The 21,779-nt window shown below is 43.0% G+C and overlaps 1 protein-coding gene across 1 annotated transcript in view; it reads right to left on the bottom strand.

Annotated features, from left to right (window-relative positions):
* Positions 1 to 21,779, bottom strand: part of LOC126295473 (neuralized-like protein 4) — a 254,899-nt gene that overhangs the window by 144,835 nt on the left and 88,285 nt on the right. Inside the window, exons 11-13 of the mRNA XM_049988010.1 lie at positions 10,482 to 10,658; positions 5,534 to 5,624; positions 2,725 to 2,987 (exon numbers count right to left, since the gene is read on the bottom strand). Of these exons, the coding sequence (XP_049843967.1) occupies positions 2,725 to 2,987; positions 5,534 to 5,624; positions 10,482 to 10,658 (531 nt within the window). The remainder of the gene's footprint in view (positions 1 to 2,724; positions 2,988 to 5,533; positions 5,625 to 10,481; positions 10,659 to 21,779) is intronic.

The raw sequence follows: 21,779 nt of genomic DNA, 5'->3' as shown, positions 1-21,779 counted from the left end.
ACATAGAATTTCTAGCTTTCACAACTGACGGTTGCTTCTTCAGGAAAGAGGGAAGGAGAAGGAAAGACGAAAGGATGTGGGTTTTAAGGGAGAGGTAAGGAGTCATTCCAATCCCGGGAGCGGAAAGACTTCCCTTAGGGGGAAAAAAGGACAGGTGTACACTTGCGCACACACACACACATATCCACCCGCACATACACAGACACAAGCAGACATTATATATATATATATATATATATATATATATATATATATATATATAAAATAGAAAGAAACTTCCACATGGGAAAAATATGTTAAAAACAAAGATTCCAAGACTTACCAAGCGGGAAAGCGCCGGCAGACAGGCACATGAACAAAACACACAAACACACACACAGAATTGCTAGCTTTCGCAACCGATGGTTGCTTCTTCAGGAAGGAGAGGGAAAGACGAAAGGATGTGGGTTTTAAGGGAGAGGGTAAGGAGTCATTCCAATCCCGGGAGCGGAAAGACTTCCCTTAGGGGAAAAAAAGGACAGATGTACACTCGCGCGCGCGCGCGCAGCGCGCGCACACACACACACACACACACACACACACACACACACACACACACACACACACATATCCATCCGCACATACACAGACACAAGCAGACATATTTAAAGGCAATATGTCTGCTTGTGTCTGTGTATGTGCGGATGGATATCTGTGTGTGTGTGTGTGTGTGTGTGTGTGTGTGTGTGTGTGTGTGTGTGTGTGTGTGCGCGCGAGTGTACATCTGTCCTTTTTTTCCCCTAAGGGAAGTCTTTCCGTTCCCGGGATTGGAATGACTCCTTACCCTCTCCCTTAAAACCCACATCCTTTCGTCTTTCCCTCTCCTTCCTTCCTTCCTGACGAAGCAACTGCCAGTTGCGAAAGCTCGTAATTCTGTGTGTGTGTTTGTGTGTTTTGTTCATGTGCCTGTCTGCCGGCGCTTTCCCGCTTGGTAAGTCATACAATATTATATATAGATATACAGACAGGACCGAAAGATCGCTCTCTCTACCGTAACCAATAGAGGCAAATACGCTATTCACGTTCCGTTACATCTATCTTGACTCGTATTGTTACAGCGGGAAACAGAACTTGAGAAAGGTATGTACAATTTTGTTCGGAATTTGATGCCGGCATTCTAAATTTGATTCTCTATCATCGTACATACGTAGTTGTTTTCAGATGTTTTCAAAACTTTATTTTCAGTTCACACTTTTTTCACGGTTTTGTAGGTGAAGAAAATTATTTTCGTTTCGACCCCTCAATAGTCTCGTCATATTTTTCAATTATCATGTGCACACTGATAGAAAATATCCTGAAAATGACTCTTACAAAATAATTTTGCTACAGGTTAAACAGGAAGACTTCGGGGGCTGCTGTCGATGACAAATGTTGCGGGTGCGAGGTGCTCTGCCACCTGGTGCAGCGGCTACAGGGACTGTGTGATGTGAAGGTAGAAGACAAAACTGTAAAGATTAAAACTATATCATTGGATTTAGCGTTACTTTTCCATTTACTTGGTGGGGGTGGGGCGGTGCGGGGTGGGGTGGGGGGAAGCAGGCAAATTGGCTATTTTTCAAGCATTGAAAGAGGGCCATCCTCTCAAATGTCAAACGACCATGATGTACATTTTTTGACAGCAATTTCAGTTGTCGTAGTGAGTTTCCTAACACCAATTATGACACAGTCGGAGAGGAAGCCTGCCACGCCCTTTGAGAGATCAAGGTAGATATACACAAAGAGATAACGAAGAATGTATCTTTACTGACGTGTGACAGGTGAAGAAGGATACTGAATTGTAAATAAACAACTTTGCCACCAATTTCTCAGCCGTCACTGTTCTAGCAATAACAACTGCAAGTTTTAAATCAACAGTAATGCTACACCTCTGCAGCGCCATTTGGGTGTCGTTCAAAAAAACTCGAGAAGCGCCCATCGTACGACAATCCGCAGGAACACGATACACTTCCCTTTAACAAGTTATACTACACTTACACGAATACGTGGTGTCTCGTTCTTTCGGACATCCGCAGTTACGATAGATATTAAGTAAACTGAAATTGGAGAGGGGGGAGATGGAAAAGGAAAGGAAAGAAGAGGAGGAAAGGAAAGGGAAAAAACTGACGATATTAGCTGCACCGGGACTTTGTGGAGAGTCGGTGGTGACGAGTGAAAATGTGTAGCGGACAGGGAGTCAAACTTGCGATCTGCCACTTACTAGGCAGTGGCATTAACCACTGCACCGTCCGAACACAGTGTCGAGTGTGAACACACGCCACGGAACGCTCTCCCACACGCCGCCACCTACGCCCGAGTCCCTGTCCACGTCCCCCTCACTCGCCAATTTCAGGTTCCCGCTCAGAGGTGAAACGGTACTCTGCATTCACACCGAAGGTCGAGGGTTCATTGCACGTCGAGGCGAATCAATTGTACAAATGCGTGCTATCTCTTCTATCGGATCTCTGCGAATGAACTGACAAGGTGCAGAATCCACAGCAGTGATACGTATTATGTAAATTGATGGTGGAGGGGAGCAGAAAAGAAAGCTGTGAGTGCTCCACGATACTCTGTGCATTTTCGATACAATCTGCCTCCGGACGGCGGAGTGGTCGACGTGTCTGCCCAGTAAGCGAGAGGTCCCAGGTTCGAGTCCCGGTCCGGCACGCACTTTCGCCCGTCCCCGGAAGGAGTGCTCCCACTCGTTACCTGTACGAGGCGGTGCCGTCTCCGTCGCCGGCCGCGGCGGCGTCGGTGCGGTTGGTGGTGCTGAAGGTGGTGTCCGAGGCGGAGCGGCACATGTGCTCCAGGGCGGGGTCGACGATGGTCGCCTGCACCGCCTGCCCGTACAGGTCGATCACGCCGTACACCTGCTCCGGCACGCCCGCCCCCGCACTCCCCTGGTCCACGCCGTTCACGAAGAAGTGCAGCGTGCCCTCCTCCGTGCGCATCACGCCCACGCGGTCACCCACCTGTCGGCACGGGGCGAGTCGTGTCCTCGGTCCGCCTGTTCTACGGAGGAAAACTTACGGGATACTAGGACGAGTCTCGTTTAAATTAACAGAACCGTCAAACAAACTTGGAGATTATAAAAAAATGCAAAGTAAAACACTACAACTATCAGTTACTTTAACAAGTAAAACTACCCGAGGGATACACTTTGGTTTTCATTGGTAGTACTGTAGTGCAAAATAAGAGACATTTTCTGTGTACGTCGCTGTGCAGCAATAAAGGAAGTGAAACACCCCCTTGAAAAATACTGAGTCTAATATATCAGAATGAAAACCACTGAAATCGTAACACATATAAAGGACTTCAAATAAAAGTTCTATGGTTTTTAATTTACATTACAACTATGCACACAGATTTGTTGAAAAAGTTTTTTTTCCAAAATATCCCCCCCCCCTCCTCACACACACACACACACCACACACACACACACACACACACACACACACACACACACTTTTAATTTTATGAAATACAAAATATTTTTTGTTGTATTGCCTCTTTTTTTAACATTTGGTGTATTCTTATGTTGTTTTGTTTTAAAGTTGTAGCTTTTTTAGATTTAATTATATTAATTGTTGTAACATTAGTGTAAATCCATACAATAATGAAGACATGCAGAATTCTTAAAATAAAAAAAAAATACTGACTGCATTTCGATTTTGCATGCCAAATGCATTGGATGATTGCAATTTCATTACAAAAGTCATTCTTAGGAATACCACTTCATCATATACGACTGAATTTGGTATTCACGATGGTATGTATTTTAATATTAGTTAAATGTCAAAATGAAAAACAAAATAGTGGGGAGAGGGAGTAGATTTAAAAAAAAAAAAATGATTTACCCACAAATGTGTATGGAACCGCTGTAATTTATGCTAAAAACCATAGAACTTTTATTTGAATTTTTATTTTCATCAGTTTTGTCTCAACAATGTTCAAAGACTACACATATAATAAAATGTGTGTGTCTTATTTTTGCTCTACAGTACAACATCTTCAAAGGCGATCAAAATATACCCCTCGCATGGGTTTATGAACAACTCCTGTTTATCAGAGTGGTTTGATAAATCTGGTAAATTTCCAGGAAAGAATGGAACATTTTACTGCGGCTTCACGATCAGATAGTTTCACCAAAATGGAAAAGAAACAGACTTTCTTGCTGTTATTAAACACCTTTGTTCCAAGGGTTGGATTGTCACACAAATCAAAAGATAACTGGAGAGTAATGGAGGATGAGGAAGCACAGGGTTTTTGTTTTTTGTGCAATAGTCACTCACCAACAGGGAAGAATGTGCGGGTGCGTTAACCTGATGCATTTCTATCTGTTTCCTTCTCACGTTTTCTCGCAGGCACCATAACCTGTCCTGAAGGTATCGTAGATTAGCAGCTTGTCCCCAGAGCGCAAATTCACGATGAACTGACATGATCTGATGACCATTTCTTTTGTCACTGAGAACATTTGCCGATCAATTCTGAAGATCGAACCTTAGTCTCAACACCTTAACCATTTCTCATCACCAGCTACGATTCTCTTAAGGAACATCTTTCCGGTCGTGATTCGTGAGCCCCGGGGCGAACTTGACGGCAACCCGGAGCATTCTGAGACTCCGTGTCAGGATTTTGTGACACGATCCAACTGAAGTGTAACTTTCTTCTGCAATCTCTCAGATAGTCAGTCTCCAATTGGCACGCACAATTTGATGACATTTTCGAGTGTAGTCAGTAGACATCGAAGGGCACCCCGAACGAGGGTCACCTTTAACTTCCGTCCGGCTGTTTTTAAACCGTGTGACCCATTCGTAACACCGAGTACGGGTCAAGCACTCACCATTGTAGGCTTACTGCACTGTTCGGCATGTCTGTGTGAAGTTTTTCTCGAGTTTCACACAAAATTTAATGCGGACATGTTATTCCTGTAACTGTGCCATCTCAAAAATTGCAAACTGTGCGACTCGCAAGACAGCACCAAACAACAACAACCGACAACAGTGAAACATCGGCAGTTACACAGTAAACAAAATCTCCTGCAAGGATGTCAACTGCATATTGCTCAAACACACCACTGGCACGTCATTACGAATGTTACGGAATTTTTTTGACCAGATCTCATATTTGACATCTCGGCTAGGAAAAATGAATTTATTTACACAGTCAATTTGGAAGGGTTCCGAAGTACGGAACCCGAGAAAGTGAGAGCATGTGAAGGTCCTTCTCTAAGCACAGGCACGTAGTTAGTCACCCAGCACAATGAGGCTCACAGAGCACGACACACCTACCTTAACAGTTAAAAGGAAAACTACTGTAAAATGCCGTGGTGCAGCCACGAGGCGGATGTAACGTGTGCTTACTGATAGATAAATCCTTAGCTTAATGCCTTAAACAATGTTCTCAGCACTTAATCGGGAGTGGGTACTTACAGCAAATCGAACAGTTCTAAATGTATTTGCTACAAATCAGAGCTACCGGTCGTCGACGACTCGGCTCGCCCGGTGCGGCGCCGTACCTGCAGCCGGTCCAGGTTCTGGCCGTACTCGTGGATGACGGTCGACCCGTTGTGCATCACTCCGTTCCCCGTCATCATCCACGTCCCGGACCTGCACAGGAGGAAACTGCACGGTATAACCTAGTCTACATTCTCCAGACTGGGACGCACGCGAGTCTTTCGCTACCAGACAGTTTGGTACTTTGAGACAGTACTCGCAGAGCCGTCTGAGTGGGGAGGGGGGCAGCTCTACTCGGACAGTTAGCTGCGAGTACTTTCTGCGTGTGTGTGGGAGTCTCATTAGAGCATATGTCGGCAGCATTTAGAAACAGCAGGGCGACGGATTCTGCGGGACCCGAGAAGTAACTCCCCACGAGAGTCTGTCTGCTAAGAGAGAGGTCGTGACGAGGGAGCCCCGGGCTGCAGCTGCACTTTTGATGTGTTTAGTCACAGATCTCCCGTGCCTTATACCTCCAGTCATCCGCCGTCTCACAGCTACAGAGGAGCATTCCCCCGTGCCTCGGTACCACCCAGGACCAGAGCAACAGGATCACACTCTCTGCCAGGATTTCGACCACCTCTCATTTGGCCCTTAAATGAGGAACGTCCTGCCCTCTGTCCTTCCAACTGTCTAATACCCTCCACATTGTTTTGTTGTAAAATGTTAGAACATATGCAGAGCCCGAATGCAATGAGGTATCTCAAATGGAATTACGACCTCCATATCAACCTGCACTGATCGTGTGATCTCACAAGACATACTGAAAGACTTAGACTGAGGGGACCAGATACATGCAGTATTCCTCAATTTCCGAAAAGCATTTCGAGTCGGTACTGCAGCGATGCTTATGGTCAGATGTACGATCGTATGGGGAACTGAGTGGAATTTTTAACTGGACAGGGCTTTTTGGTAGCGAGGACACACCATGTCGGGTGGAGAGTCACCATCAGATGTAGAAGTAATTTCAGGTGTGCCCCAGGAGATAGTAAGATAAGGGTTTTTGCACATGTTGCAGTTTGTATATAATGAAGTCCTATCTGAGAGAAACTGCGTAGATATTCAGCCAGATCTTGATAAGATTTTAACATGATAGAGAATGGCAACTTGCTTTAAATGTTAAGAAATGTAAAACTGTGCAGTTCAAAAACCAAAAAAAGGTAGTATCCTATGACTATTAATAGCTACGAGTCACTCTCGGAATCGGCCGAGTCACACAAATACCTGGGTGTAACACCTTGTAGGGATATGAAATGGAATGATCACGTATGTTCATTTGTGGGTAAAGCAGGTGGTAGCCTTCAGTTTGGTGGCAGAATACTGTGGAAGTGCAATCAGTCTACAAAGGAGGTTGCTTACAAATCACTCGTTCAACCCGTTTCTAGAAGATTGCTCAAGTGTGTAGGACCCACACTGGATAGGATTAACAGGGGATGTTGAATACATATAGAGAAGGGCAGCATGAATGGTCACAGCATTGTTTAATCTGTGGACAGGGACACAGAGATACTGAGTGAAATGAATAGCACGATTACAAAGTTTCAAAAACCTGCTTTTGCTGACAAATCTGGAAATTGTACTGTTACATATCACTTCCACAGGGATCGGACTAATTACAGCACATGTGCAGGCATTCGACCTTCCAGCTGCGGGCGATGTGTGTGTGTGTGTGTGTGTGTGTGTGTGTGTGTGTGTGTGTGTGTGTGTGTGTGTGTGTGTATTCAGTTCTTTCCTAACAATTTCACAGGGCCCACAATTATCACACGGAAAACAATTTCTGCTGTATTAGCAAATCGGAAGCTGCAGTTTTCCAGTCGAACGCTTTTTTTGCACCCTGGAACATCGTAGGCTGCTATTTTGCTGTCAAATCCTTCTACAGTGACCTGGAACATTGGTAATCATTATTTTCCCATCAAACATCAGCAGGTACTTTTTGCATTTTCTTCTTTCTTACTAACATACATACACATACACTTTCTTATGGCTACAATTTTGTAGCCATATTCCTGAATTTTTGTATGGAACCCTACTTAAGACAGTAAGTTTATCCTGCTTTTATACCTTAAAAGCAAATTTTTGCATTTCGTCCATTACTTACATTAAATGTCAATTAAAAGTCAACTCTAAAGTAAGTTTTTGGTTTTCTTGTTACAATCCTAAAATTCTAAACTTACAACTATTCTAATTATAAAATAAAAATAACCTTAAAAAGGCAACAGGAATTTTGTAATTTTACGGGATTTATACGTACAATATTCAATTTTTTTATCTTTTTCATATGCCTATTCCTGATGCATTTAGTTTATTGTTGACAGTCAAAAAGGTTGTGTGTTTTCGGGTGATCAGAGAATTTTTACTTTCGAAAAAGATGGATCAAAGGATTTGAATTAAATTGCTCTTCAAATATCGAATGTAGTCCAGCACCGTATTTGATATGTCAACTGTGGCTTTTGCCGAATCTACTACGTGGAAGACAAGAGTTGACGAGTGGTACGAACATTTAAAAATGGATGAAGACGACATCGAGGATGATGACTGCTCTGGATGCCATAGCACAACAATTACTGATGACAAACTGGAAGAAGCAAAGAAAATGGTTCTGGAAAATCACCAAATCACCATCAGAAGCCGGCATATCCTTCGGTTCGTGCCGAGCAATTTTTTCAGAAGTCTCGGGCACAAATCGTGAAGCGGCAAAGTCTGTTCTGAAACTGTGGAATTTCGAACAAAGAGGAAGGCACACAGACACAGCTTGGGAGCTGCCGATTGAAAACGACAACAATCCAGAACTTCTAAAGGTGGTTATAAGAGATGATGAAATATGGGTATACAGGTGTAACATCAGAACTGAGGCCCAAATATCTCAGTGGAAACTATCCAAAGAACCGAGAGGAAAAAAAAAAAAAAATTGACACATTCCATCATATGTGATACTTCTTTCCAGTGTTCTCTCTTATTGCAGTGGTATAGGGTGCATCACAAGTTCCCGCCTTGTGGTTGTACAGTAAGCGAGCAATACCGTCTGGAACTAACGTGCCGTTTCCATGAAGCTATCTGAAGAAAACGACCAGAGTTGTGGCAAAACTACTCCTGGAAATTGCATTACAGTAATGCTGCCGCTCACATCTCAATGGTTGTTCATGATTTTTTGGCTAAAAAACAAAACCGTTAAGTTGCCTCAGCCACCGTATTTGCCAGACATGGGCCCATGTGACTTCTTTCTATTCCCGAGGCTAAAGAGAACCGCGAAAGGATGTCGTTTTGCCACCATGGATGAGACTAACACCGTAATGAAAGTGACTTCCAAGAGTGCTTCCGAGACTGGAGAAGGCTTCGGCATGAGTGTACTAAAACTGAGTGGGAATACTCTGATGGAAATACAGTTGACATTGACGAATAAATAAAGATTCTTCGATAAAAACAAAAATAGCCGTTACTTTCCGACGACACCTCGTATGTGAACGGAACGGGACGAAATCTTAATAACTGATACGATGGGACGTTCTCTTCGCACTCACACTTCAAAGTGGTTTGCCGAGTATAGATGTAAACTATGTGATCAAAAGAATCCGGACACCTGGCTGAAAATGACTTACAAGTCTGTTTTGTCCTCCATCGGTAATGTTGGATTTCAATATGGTGTTGCCCCACCCTTAGCCTTGGTGACAGCTTCCACTCTCGCAGGCATACGTTCGATCACGTCCTGGAAGGTTTCTTGGGGAATGGCAGCCTATTCTTCACGAAGTCCTGCACTGAGGAGAGGTATCGATATCGGTCAGTGAGGCCTGGCAAGAAGTCGGCATCCCAAAACATCTCAAGGGTGTTCTGCAGAATTCAGGTCAGGACTCTGTTCAGGCCAGTCCATTACAGTGATGTTATTGTCGTGTAACGACTGCTCCACAGGCCATGCATTATGAACAGGTTCTGGATTCTGTCGAAAGATGCAGTCGCCATCCACAAACTGCTCTTCAACAGTGGGAAGCGAGGATGTGCTTAAGACACCAGAGTTGGCCTGTGCTGTGATAGTGTCATGTAAAACAACAAGAGGTGCAAGCCGCCCTCCATTAGAAACACGACTACACCGTAACAGCACCGCCTGCCAATTTTACTGTCGGCACTACACAAGCTGGCAGATGACGTTCACCGGGCATTCGCCATACCAACACCCTGCCATAGGATCGCCACATTGTGTGCCGTAATTCGTCACTTGACAACATTTTTCCACTGTTCAACTGTCCAAAGTTTGCGCTTCTTACACCGAGAGAGGCGTCGTTTGGCATTTACCGGCGTGATGTGTGGCTTATGAGCAGCCGCTAGACCGTGACATCCATGTTTTCTCACCTCCCGCCGAACTGACACAGTACTTGCAGTGGATCCTGATGCAGTTTCGAATTCCCTGGTGATGGTGTGGATAGATGTGTCTGCGGATTATACATTAAGACCCTCTTCAACTGTCGGCGGTCTGTGTCAGTCAACAGACGAGGTCGGCCTGTACGCCTTTGTGCTGTACGTGTCCCTTCACGTTTGCACTTTAGTATCACATCGGAAACAGTGGACATAGGGATGTTTAGGAGTGTGGAAATCTCGCGTACAGATGTACGACACAACTGACACCCAATCACGTTCGAAGTCCGTGAGTTCTGCAGAGCGCCCCATTCTCCTCTCTCACAATGTCTAATGACTACTGAGGTCGCTGATACTGAGTACCTGACAGTAGGTGGCAGCACGATGCACCTGATATGAAAAACTTAGTTTTTTGGGGTGTCCGGATACTGTTGACCATATAGTGCAGTTTTAGATGTATGTTTCAGTATAATAGTCAGTGTGAAGCTGTCCATTACTTTTCAAGCATTTGAGTGAAACAGTGAGGAGAAAAGGTGCAGCCGTTGGTTTCTCACTGCCACAGAGAAGACAGGAAGGAAGCGGCACATGCTGGAGCTGGCGGCAGCTGCGCGCCGGCCGCGCACCTACCTCACGTTCGTCATCGTGGAGGGGAACTCCAGCTCCGCCGGGCTGTGCATCGTCACGCCGATCTCGATGGAACCGGCCCACTTGGTCACCATCTTGTCGAGCCGCACCTCGAACAGCTCTCCCGGCCGCAGTGGCCGGTTCGTCAGCACGACGCCGTTGTTGAAGTCGTCCATCGCACTGCGCAGCAGCAGTGCACGGTCATAAAAAAAAGCAGCTGCAACTTAGCGTTTAACGCACAATGTCTTCGCAACTTGTGAAACAAAATATGGAAATTAAGACTCAACCTGACCACAGGTTTTATTTGTGAAAATTTAATTTATTTGTGCTAAGAAGTTTCGTAAGCCACATTCCGCAAGGTCGCATGCAAGCCTCTAGTATGGAAGACACAAAATAAAAATTGTTCCAGTGCGAGTAGGACCCCCATTCTGAGGGTTACGTACCCTGTGTAGCGGCACTTTGAATTCCGCCGCTCTACACTCGTTCCCTCAGATATAAATTATATCGTCGCAGATGTACGAGCGCTCGACAGCAGAGAAAATATATAAGAAAATGAAAGTACTAAATTGGAATTTTTTTTATTTTCTACCCGCTCTCGTCTCTCGAGAGCGGAAGCTTAACTTACTTATTAGCTAGTCGTGGTCGGATGAAGACAAAAAACTCATTGATGTGCAAACGTATTGTGGAAGTTAGTATGAAATTCGGAGGATTTTTTTTTTATTTTTTTATTTACATGTCGAGTTCCGTAGGACCAAATTGAGGTCATGGAACGTGTCAGTACATGAACTTACAACATAAAAGTAATAACAGATAAAAATAAATGTCCATGAACCTGAAAGAAAACCAGTCCATAAGTTTAAGGAAGCGCTATCAGCATTGCAATGAGAATTGGCTTAATTTTTCAAGGAACTCTTCGACAGAATAGAAGGAGTGACCCATGAGGAAACTCTTCAGTTTCAATTTGAAAGTGTGTGGATTACTGCTAAGATTTTTTAATTTCAGTGGCAGCTTACTGAAAATGGATGCAGCAGTATACTGCACACCTTTTTCCACAAGAGTTAATGAAGTCCGATCCAAATGGAGGTTTGATTTCTGCCGAGTATTAACAGAGTGAAAGTTGCTTATTCTTGGGAATAAAATAATATTGGTAACAAGAAACGACAATAAAGAATACACATACTGAGAGGCCAATGTCAAAATACCCAGACTCGTGAACAGAGTCGACAAGAGGTTCGTGAACTCGCACCACTCATTGCGCGAACCGCCCGTTTCTGAGCCAAAAACAGCCTTCTAGAAAGGGAAGAGCTACCCCAAAATATAACACCATACGACATAAGTGAATGAAAATAAGCAAAGTAGCCTAATTTACGTGGCGAAGTATCACTCACTTTTGATACCTTTCGAATAGTGAATATGGCAATTTTAAGTCTTTCAACAAGATCTTGAACGTGGGCTTTCCATACAGCTTACCATCTATCTGAACACCTAGAAATTTGTACTGTTCAGTTTCACTAATCATATGCCCATTCTGTGAGATTAAAACGTCGGGTTTTGTTGAACTGTGTGTTAGAAACTGTAAAAACTGAGTCTTACTGTGATTTAATGTTAGTTTATTTTCTACAACCCATTAACTGAGGTCATGTACTGTACTACTTGAAACCGAGTCAATGTTACACACAACATTCTTTACTACCGAGCTAGTGTCAACAGCAAACAGAAATATTTTAAAGTTACCCAAGATACTAGAGGACATATCATTTATATAAATAAGGAACAGGAGCGGCCTCAACACTGATCCCTGGGGCACCCCCCACTTGACAGTACCCCACTCAGACCCCACATCACAGCCGTTATCAACATTGTGAATAATGACCTTTCACTGCCTGTTGGTAAAGTAAGAGGTGAACCAATTGTGAGCTACTCCCCTTCTTCCGTAATGATCCAACTTCTGGAGCAATATTGTGAGATCAACACAGTCAAATGCCTTTGTTAAATAAAAAAATACGCCAAACGTTCGAAACTTTTTGTATAGCCCATCTAGTACCTCAGAGAGAAAAGAGAATATAGCATTTTCAGTTGTCAAACTACTTCTAAAGCCGCACTGTACATTTGATAGCAAATCGTGTGATATAAAATGATCAATTAACCTTACATACACAGCCTTTTCGACAACTTTTGCAAACGCTGATGGCATAGAAATAGGTCTAAAATTATCTACATTATCCCTTTCTCCCTTTTTATACAGCAGCTTTTCTACTGAGTACTTTAATCTCTCAGAAAACTGACGATTCCTAAAGGAATAATTACAAATATGGCTAAATACAGGGCTAACACGTGCAGCGCAGTACTTTAATATTCTACTAGGTACTCCATCATAACCATGAGAGTCCTTAGTCTTCAGTGATTTAATTATTGACTCAATCTCCCCCATCTGAATCACAGAGGAGTATTTGAGACGTCAATCTCGGAAAGGTATTTGCTAAGAAATTTATATGATTTCCTGTACATACAAAATTTTTATTTAATTCACCAGCAATGCTCAGAAAATGGTTGTTAAATACTGTACATATATCTGATTTATCAGTAACAGAAATATTATTACTGCGAACTGACTATATATTGTCAACCTTGTGCTGCTGACCAGACACTTCCGTCGCAACTGACCATATGGCTTTAATTTTATCCTGTGAATTAGCTATTCTATTTGCATACCACATACTTTTTGCCTTCGACCGATAAGGTATAGAATCTGAGGAAATCACAAGAGGGGTGGGGTGGGGTGGGGTGAGGGGGGGGGTGGGGGGGGGGGGGCAGTTTGGATTCGAGAAAGAACAAAGAATTTGATATTCTAACAGAAAAATGTGGGATTATCAAACTCGTCCTTATACGACTCCTAATTACAATACTACTATTTTTAAGTGGCTTCTGCCTGTCCGATAACACCCCTTTTTCTCAGGAACGGAAAGAGAAAGAGCTATCCAGGCGAAATAAAATACATCAGGTAACGAAGTCTACGGTCCATCGATAGTGTAACTAATTTAAGCTTCTGAGCCGATGCAATCGAGAGATGTGGTCATATACACCACATATTTTGATAATTCCAAACTCACTTGTCCAGAACTACAGACGAACTATCATTAGTGTAAACTTCTGTGGCCACTGTCAGTCTTGATAAAACTCTTCCAAGCTGTCAACCACAGTATCGGTATATAACACTGTCTGACATTTCGGCCACTGTCTTGAGTGGCCTTCTTCAGGGTTTTGTGCTGAGCTGCCTGCTGAATGAGAGAGACTGTAGATCTTATACAGTAGCAGATGAAACAGTTTACATGATTCGGTAGGGTACTCGAAGTAGGAGGAGGGGTGGTAGGCGTACTTTATTGGCCTTTCTATTATTCCTTGTCAGTTGTGGATAAAGATGTGGACAATTGTTATTTGCATTATTTCTTACCGTCGGTGGAAACAGACAAATTAGAAACGGGCAGTGTGTGTGAGTGACGTATCGCCGTTTACTCATTTCCAGGCGCAGGCCGAGGCGAGGCGAGGCGAGGCGAGGCGAGTCCGCACTCGGTGTTGGTACGATCACTGCGGAACCCAGTGTGCCCGTGTGGGTCACTCCGCATTCACTGCCCTCCCGTAGTGTTGTCACTGCCGGCATTCGTGATACCTCAAGCCTATACCCACCGTCTCAAATAGAGGGGACGGGTGAAGGCTTGCGGCATTCTGGCTGCCAGCAGTGACAACGCTACAGGAGGGCAGTGAATGTGCAGTGACCCACACGGGCACACTGGGTTCCGCAGTGATCGTACCAACACCGAGTGCAGACTCGCCTCGCCTCGGCCTGCGCCTGGTCACGCAGAACCCTCAGGTCAGGGGAACTTACCAGACAGGATGAGAGGGGAAGACTGGCAATCAGTCTGTCCTCGTTGTCCCATCCGGTACGTCTCCCTGAACTGGGGTTACGGGTGACTTTTCCTCCGTACTCTGTACCCCTTTCCATACAACTCTCCAGTCCTTTTCCTTCACCCCTTCTGCCAGGAGGAGGAGACACTGGCTACAAAAGGTCTCTCTCTCTCTCTCTCTCTCTCTCTCTCTCTCTCTCTCTCTCTCTCTCTGTGTGTGTGTGTGTGTGTGTGTGTGTGTGTGTGTGTGTGTGTGTGTTCTGCTACCACTTGGTGAGTACACGTTTTTTATGTCCTTTTAATTTGCCCCCACATGAACCATGGACCTTGCCGTTGGTGGGGAGGCTTGCGTGCCTCAGCGATACAGATGGCCGTACTGTAGGTGCAACCACAACGGAGGGGTATCTGTTGAGAGGCCAGACAAACGTGTGGTTCCTGAAGAGGGGCAGCAGCCTTTTCAGTAGTTGCAGGGGCAACAGTCTGGATGATTGACTGATCTGGCCTTGCAACATTAACCAAAATGGCCTTGCTGTGCTGGTACTGCGAACGGCTGAAAGCAAGGGGAAACTACAGCCGCAATTTTTCCCGAGGACATGCAGCTTTACTGTATGATTAAATGATGATGGCATCCTCTTGGGTAAAATATTCCGGAGGTAAAATAGTCCCCCATTCGGATCTCCAGGCGGGGACTACTCAGGAGGATGTCGTTATCAGGAGAAAGAAAACTGGCGTTCTACGGATCGGAGCGTGGAATGTCAGATCCCTTAATCGGGCAGGTAGGTTAGAAAATTTAAAAAGGGAAATGGATAGGTTAAAGTTAGATATAGTGGGAATTAGTGAAGTTCGGTGGCAGGAGGAACAAGACTTGTGGTCAGGTGACTACAGGGTTATAAACACAAAATCAAATAGGGGTAATGCAGGAGTAGGTTTAATAATGAATAGGAAAACTGGAATGCGGGTAAGCTACTACAAACAGCATAGTGAACGCATTATTGTGGCCAAGATAGATACGAAGCCCACACCTACTACAGTAGTACAAGTTTATATGCCAACTAGCTCTGCAGATGATGAAGAAATTGAAGAAAAGTACGATGAAATAAAAGAAATTGTTCAGATAGTGAAGGGAGACGAAAATTTAATAGTAATGGGTGACTGGAATTCGAGTATAGGAAAAGGGAGAGAAGGAAACATAGTAGGTGAATATGGATTGGGGCTAAGAAATGAAAGAGGAAGCCGCCTAGTAGAATTTTGCACGGAGCACAACTTAATCATAGCTAACACTTGGTTTCAGAATCATGAAAGAAGGTTGTATACGTGGAAGAACCCTGGAGATACTAAAAGGTATCAAATAGATTATATAATGGTAAGACAGAGATTTAGGAACCAGGTTTTAAGTTGTAAGACATTTCCAGGGGCAGATGCGGACTCGGACCACAATCTATTGGTTATGACCTGTAGATTAAAACTGAAGAAACTGCAAAAATGTGGGAAATTAAGGAGATGGGACCTGGATAAACTGAAAGAACCAGAGGTTGTACAGAGTTTCAGGGAGAGCATAAGGGGACAATTGACAGGAATAGGGGAAAGAAATACAGTAGAAGAAGAATGGGTAGCTCTGAGGGATGAAGTAGTGAAGGCAGCAGAGGATCAAGTAGGTAAAAAGACGAGGGCTGCTAGAAATCCTTGGGTAACAGAAGAAATATTGAATTTAATTGATGAAAGGAGAAAACATAAAAATGCAGTAAATGAAGCAGGCAGAAAGGAATACAGACGTCTCAAGAATGAGATCGACAGGAAGTGTAAAATGGCTAAAAGGGATGGCTAGAGGACAAATGTAAGGATGTAGAAGCTTATCTCACTAGGGGTAAGATAGATACTGCCTACAGGAAAATTAAAGAGACCTTTGGAGAGAAGAGAACCACGTGTATGAATATCAAGAGGTCAGATGGCAACCCAGTTATAAGCGAAGAAGGGAAGGCAGAAAGGTGGAAGGAGTATATAGAAGGTTTATACAAGGGTGATGTACTTGAGGACAATATTATGGAAATGGAAGAGGATGTAGATGAAGACGAAATGGGAGATACGATACTGCGTGAAGAGTTTGGCAGAGCACTGAAAGACCTGAGTCGAAACAAGGCCCCCGGAGTAGACCACATTCCATTAGAACTACTGACGGCCTTGGGAGAGCCAGTCATGACAAAACTCTACCAGCTGGTGAGCAAGATGTATGAGACAGGCGAAATACCCTCAGACTTCAAGAAGAATATAATAATTCCAATCCCAAAGAAAGCAGGTGCTGACAGATGTAGAAATTACCGAACTATCAGTTTAATAAGTCACAGCTGCAAAATACTAACGCGAATTCTTTACAGACGAATGGAAAAACTGGTAGATGCGGACCTCGGGGAGGATCAGTTTGGATTCCGTCGAAATGTTGGAACACGTGAGGCAATACTGACCTTACGACTTATCTTAGAAGAAAGATTAAGAAAAGGCAAACCTACGTTTCTAGCATTTGTAGACTTAGAGAAAGCTTTTGACAATGTTGACTGGAATACTCTTTTTCAAATTCTAAAGGTGGCAGGGGTAAAATACAGGGAGCAAAAGGCTATTTACAATTTGTACAGAAACCAGATGGCAGTCATAAAAGTCGAGGGGCATGAAAGGGAAGCAGTGGTTGGGAAAGGAGTGAGACAGGGTTGTAGCCTCCCCCGATGTTATTCAATCTGTATATTGAGCAAGCAGTAAAGGAAACAAAAGAAAAATTTTGGAGTAGGTATTAAAATTCATGGAGACGAAGTAAAAACTTTGAGGTTCGCCGATGACATTGTAATTCTGTCAGAGACGGCAAAGGACTTGGAAGAGCAGTTGAACGGAATGGACGGTGTCTTGAAAGGAGGATATAAGATGAACATTAACAAAAGCAAAACGAGGATAATGGAATGTAGTCAAATTAAATTGGGTGATGCTGAGGGAATTAGATTAGGAAATGAGACACTTAAAGTAGTAAAGGAGTTTTGCTATTGAGGAAGTAAAATAACTGATGATGGTCGAAGTAGAGAGGATATAAAATGTAGACTGGCAATGGCAAGGAAAGCGTTTCTGAAGAAGAGAAATTTGTTAACATCGAATATAGATTTATGTATCAGGAAGTCGTTTGTGAAAGTATTTGTATGGAGTGTAGCCCTGTACGGAAGTGAAACATGGACGATAAATAGTTTGGACAAGAAGAGAATAGAAGCTTTCGAAATGTGGTGCTACAGAAGAATGCTGAAGATAAGGTGGATAGATCACGTAACTAATGAGGAGGTATTGAATAGGATTGGGGAGAAGAGAAGTTTGTGGCACAACTTGACTAGAAGAAGGGATCGGTTGGTAGGACATGTTTTGAGGCATCAAGGGATCACAAATTTAGCGTTGGAGGGCAGCGTGGAGGGTAAAAATCGTAGAGGGAGACCGAGAGATGAGTACACTAAGCAGATTCAAAAGGATGTAGGTTGCAGTAGGTACTGGGAGATGAAGCAGCTTGCACAGGATAGAGTAGCATGGAGAGCTGCATCAAACCAGTCTCAGGACTGAAGACAACAACAACAACAACAACAACTTGTCCAATTACATTAAACCTCAATTATTAGGAAGCTCAGTCAGTACAGATGGAAGAATCAAAAGAAGATTAAGAAACACAATTTTCCAAGAAAAACGTGTCTTCCATAGAAATACGATATTAGCCTCAAAAACTTTCACACCAGAAAAACGTTTATAATACATGTGGGATCTGGACTACCTAAATGGGACTCAGAATAGATTACAAGAAGACTCACTGATGGAGAAAAGATACAAGAAGGAATATATAAAAGGTTGCTACAAAAGCCTCCAGTTTGATTCAGTGTGAATTTAAGATCTATTGGTTACATACCTCTCTAATTCGAAATGTAAGGAAAGGAAAAAAAGCATCATCTATAACAATCAACATCATTTTGAAAATTGATGACTAAAATACTAATTAATATACACTATATTAACAAAAAGATCACAGTTTTGCCCCCCCCCCTTCGTCCCCAAGGCATTATCACATGGCTTCGTGGGACTTACCTGTGGAAAATAACAGTTCCTCTTTTCACACGTTTCAATCTGGAGCCTTAGCAACAATTATTTACCACTGCTATCACTGACAAATCAATGTGAACGAATGGGACACTAACATTACGTTCGTCTTGGTCTTAATCTAAAATTTAAGACAAACCGTGCCATACTACAGTCGTGGGGCATCCTAACTGGATAGTACTCCATGCTCATTCCACAAATCTTCATTCTCTTTGGTTGTACAATGGGATACCCAACAGAACTGCATATGTTGTAGGTCTTTCTCGCCCATACACACACACAAGATGAGGCAGAGAGAGAGAGAGAGAGAGAGAGAGAGAGAGAGAGAGAGAGAGAGAGAGAGAGAGGGGGGGGGGGGGGGGGGAGGACTTCTAGAACACTCGTCAACAATAATTTTATTTACAATTTTCTATGTTGCTCTCTGTTTGTTGAAATTTATGAATATGTTTTGAAAAACTATTGAACTGTTCAGAACCAGTGAATAAACTCCAACCACAGCAAACCAATAACACCAACCCTAACTCTAAAGCACCTGACGAAATCAAAATAACTAAAAAAAATTAAGGGACTTAAAAATAATAAAGCATCGGGAGTAGACGGTATAATCGCAGAATTACTAAAATCAGCTGGCCCGAAGGCTATAAAAAGAGATCACTCAACTAATAGGACATGTCTCGCAAACAGAGAAATATCTGAAGACTGGAAACTGCCCTAATTCATCCATTGTGAAAAAAAAAAAAAAAAAAGGAGATAGAACCGATATTAATAATTATCGAGGAATATCTCTTCTCCCAGTCACGTACAAAATTCACTCACAGTGTTTACTTGATCGAGCCCAGGAACAGCTAGAACCTGTCCGGAACATATTCTTGCTTTAAAACTAATGCTCGGACACCAAAGGATTTCTAGTTACAATATTGTATGTACATTTGTGGATTTTCGAAAGGCTTACGACTCGCTATTTTGTGAATCTCTTTTCCAAATTTTAAAGAAACAAGGGCTAGATAAAGAACTTTAACACTGATTAAGGAAATGTTAACTGACACTAGATCTAAATCTAAACTCTTGGGAAAGATTTCTGAACCATTTGAAATAAAGACTGGTGTTGGATGGAGAATGGACATTTTCCATTAATATTTAACTTTGTTTTGGAAAAGGTAATTACAGAGTGGTGAGAGCAAAAGTCGATTCAAATTATAGAACAATCAATGAAGTTAGGTAGAAGTGCCTCGCCTTTGCAGATGATCTGACAATTTTAACTAGGGATATTAGCTCAAAAACAAACTGAAATTATTAAAGAAGTCTCGGGAAATGTAGAACTACAAATATCATTCGAAAAAATAGAATACATGACATGCCATAAACAAGCACCAAAGTTTTTGAACATGAAATATGGAAAAATAAAAAGGGTATCTCAGTTTAAATGCTTGGGGAAAACGGTCTGGAAGAAGCTGCAAATGAAGTTTGCTGTCAAACGATGGCAACTGCATTCAGAGTAACACAAAATATTTATAATAAAAAATCACTTTCCAAATTCGGTAAACTTACACAATATAGCACTGTAATCAAACCTGAGTGTCTTTATGGAGCAGAAACTTTAATTTGAAGAAATTCAAACAAAAGATTATTAGGAAAATATTAGGCCCCAAAATTACTGAGGGGAGAAACTTATAGGCTGAGAAGTCATAAGGAAATAGAATAATACACAGACATACACTGTGACATGATAAAACAAAGACTTTAATATTATGGGCACATTAAAAGAATGGCACCCACTGGGTTGACAAAACCAATAGTAGAATTGTACGAAAACAGGAGTAAGGCCAAAACTGAGCCAATCAAATGGATTGCTGCAATTGAGGAGGATCTTAAAGCAGCCGGTAAAACTCAGGCAGACTTTGCAGATAGGAAAACATTCAGGCAAAAGATATTTGACTGGGAAGTCGGTCAGAGGGAAATTAGAAAAGGACTGGAACACCTTTCATTCTGAAAGGATGAAACAAATTTGGGCAGAAAGCAAAGGCCAACCGTCAAACATGACACTGACGGATTGTACCTTGCGTGGTCCTGCTGGGTCCATATCTGAATAATAATAATAATAATAATAATGATAATAATAATAATAATGTTCCCACCACCCTCAAAAAGCACTAATTCTGCTTGACAAACAATTAATGAGGAAAAGGAACCACAAATTTACCAGGTCAGTAACTGATCTGCTTGAAGGTAGGTCAAATACTATACCTGACAGAATGCACTGAAGAAGGGTATGAAAATAAAAAAATTGCAGAGTTAGCATTGATCGACCTAAGTTGCACATACTCTATAACAAATGCAGAGATCGGTATTTCGTCAGTATCACTGAGTCTCTCTCACAAAGTAGACAGCTTCACGTCATTCTCAACAGAAAAGCAAAGAAACCGATTGGCTCAGGGAAGTGTCCCGGCCCCCTCACTTTTTAAGCTACACGCTTAACGACCAGCCAACACCTAATTGTACTGAGCACTTCCTAAATGCAGATGACCCAGCAGTCGCAGCTCAGGGAGGACTTTCGAGATTATAGAGCTGACACTGCAGAAAGCATCGAGAAACTTGTCAGGCTACTATCAAACTAACTCCTTCGAAGACTCGAGTACACGCCTCCACCTTCGATCTCTAAGCAAAAACTCCAAGTTTCCTGCAGTAATACCACACTGGAGTACACAGATGAACAAACCTGTCGGGTGTGAAACTGGACAGATCTCTTAAATATAAACACCGTCTGAAGACGGCCTCCAGAAATAAATTTTGTGGAAACTCACAGACAGCAAACACCGAGCAAAACCTACTATCCCGAGAACGGTGGCAGAAGTACTGTGTTTCTCTACAGCCGCAACTGCGCATAAGTTCAACAGAGCTGTGGGCCTTCAGAGTCCAAATTGAAGAACAACATCTCACAAATTCACGGACAGGCTCAGAAGAACCGTAGATGACCGATATCCTCTCTCCGGCACCGAACGCGAGCCCGGACGACTACTATCTCGTAAAAGGTTCCCCAGTGAGCCACCGAAGAACTGCAAACCTGGTCATCCACCGGCACAGATAGTGTCTGACGGTACCGCAACAAACTGGAAAACACAAATGGCCCCGAACCACTTGACAACGGGGGTGGCCCCGGTGAAAACAAACACAATCATGTGGGGTCACGGGAACGTGGACGACGACGAAAAGTGCGAGACGTGGAACGCTACCCAGCCCGCCCAAACTGTCCCTAAAGATGCCATGCTGACGATTTGTGGCTGGATAAGAAATAAGC

Source organism: Schistocerca gregaria, chromosome 11, assembly GCF_023897955.1.
Source record: "Schistocerca gregaria isolate iqSchGreg1 chromosome 11, iqSchGreg1.2, whole genome shotgun sequence".
Classification (NCBI taxonomy): domain Eukaryota; kingdom Metazoa; phylum Arthropoda; class Insecta; order Orthoptera; family Acrididae; genus Schistocerca; species Schistocerca gregaria.
The sequence above is the reverse complement of the archived record's forward strand: the minus strand, read 5'-3'. Positions and strand labels throughout refer to the sequence as shown.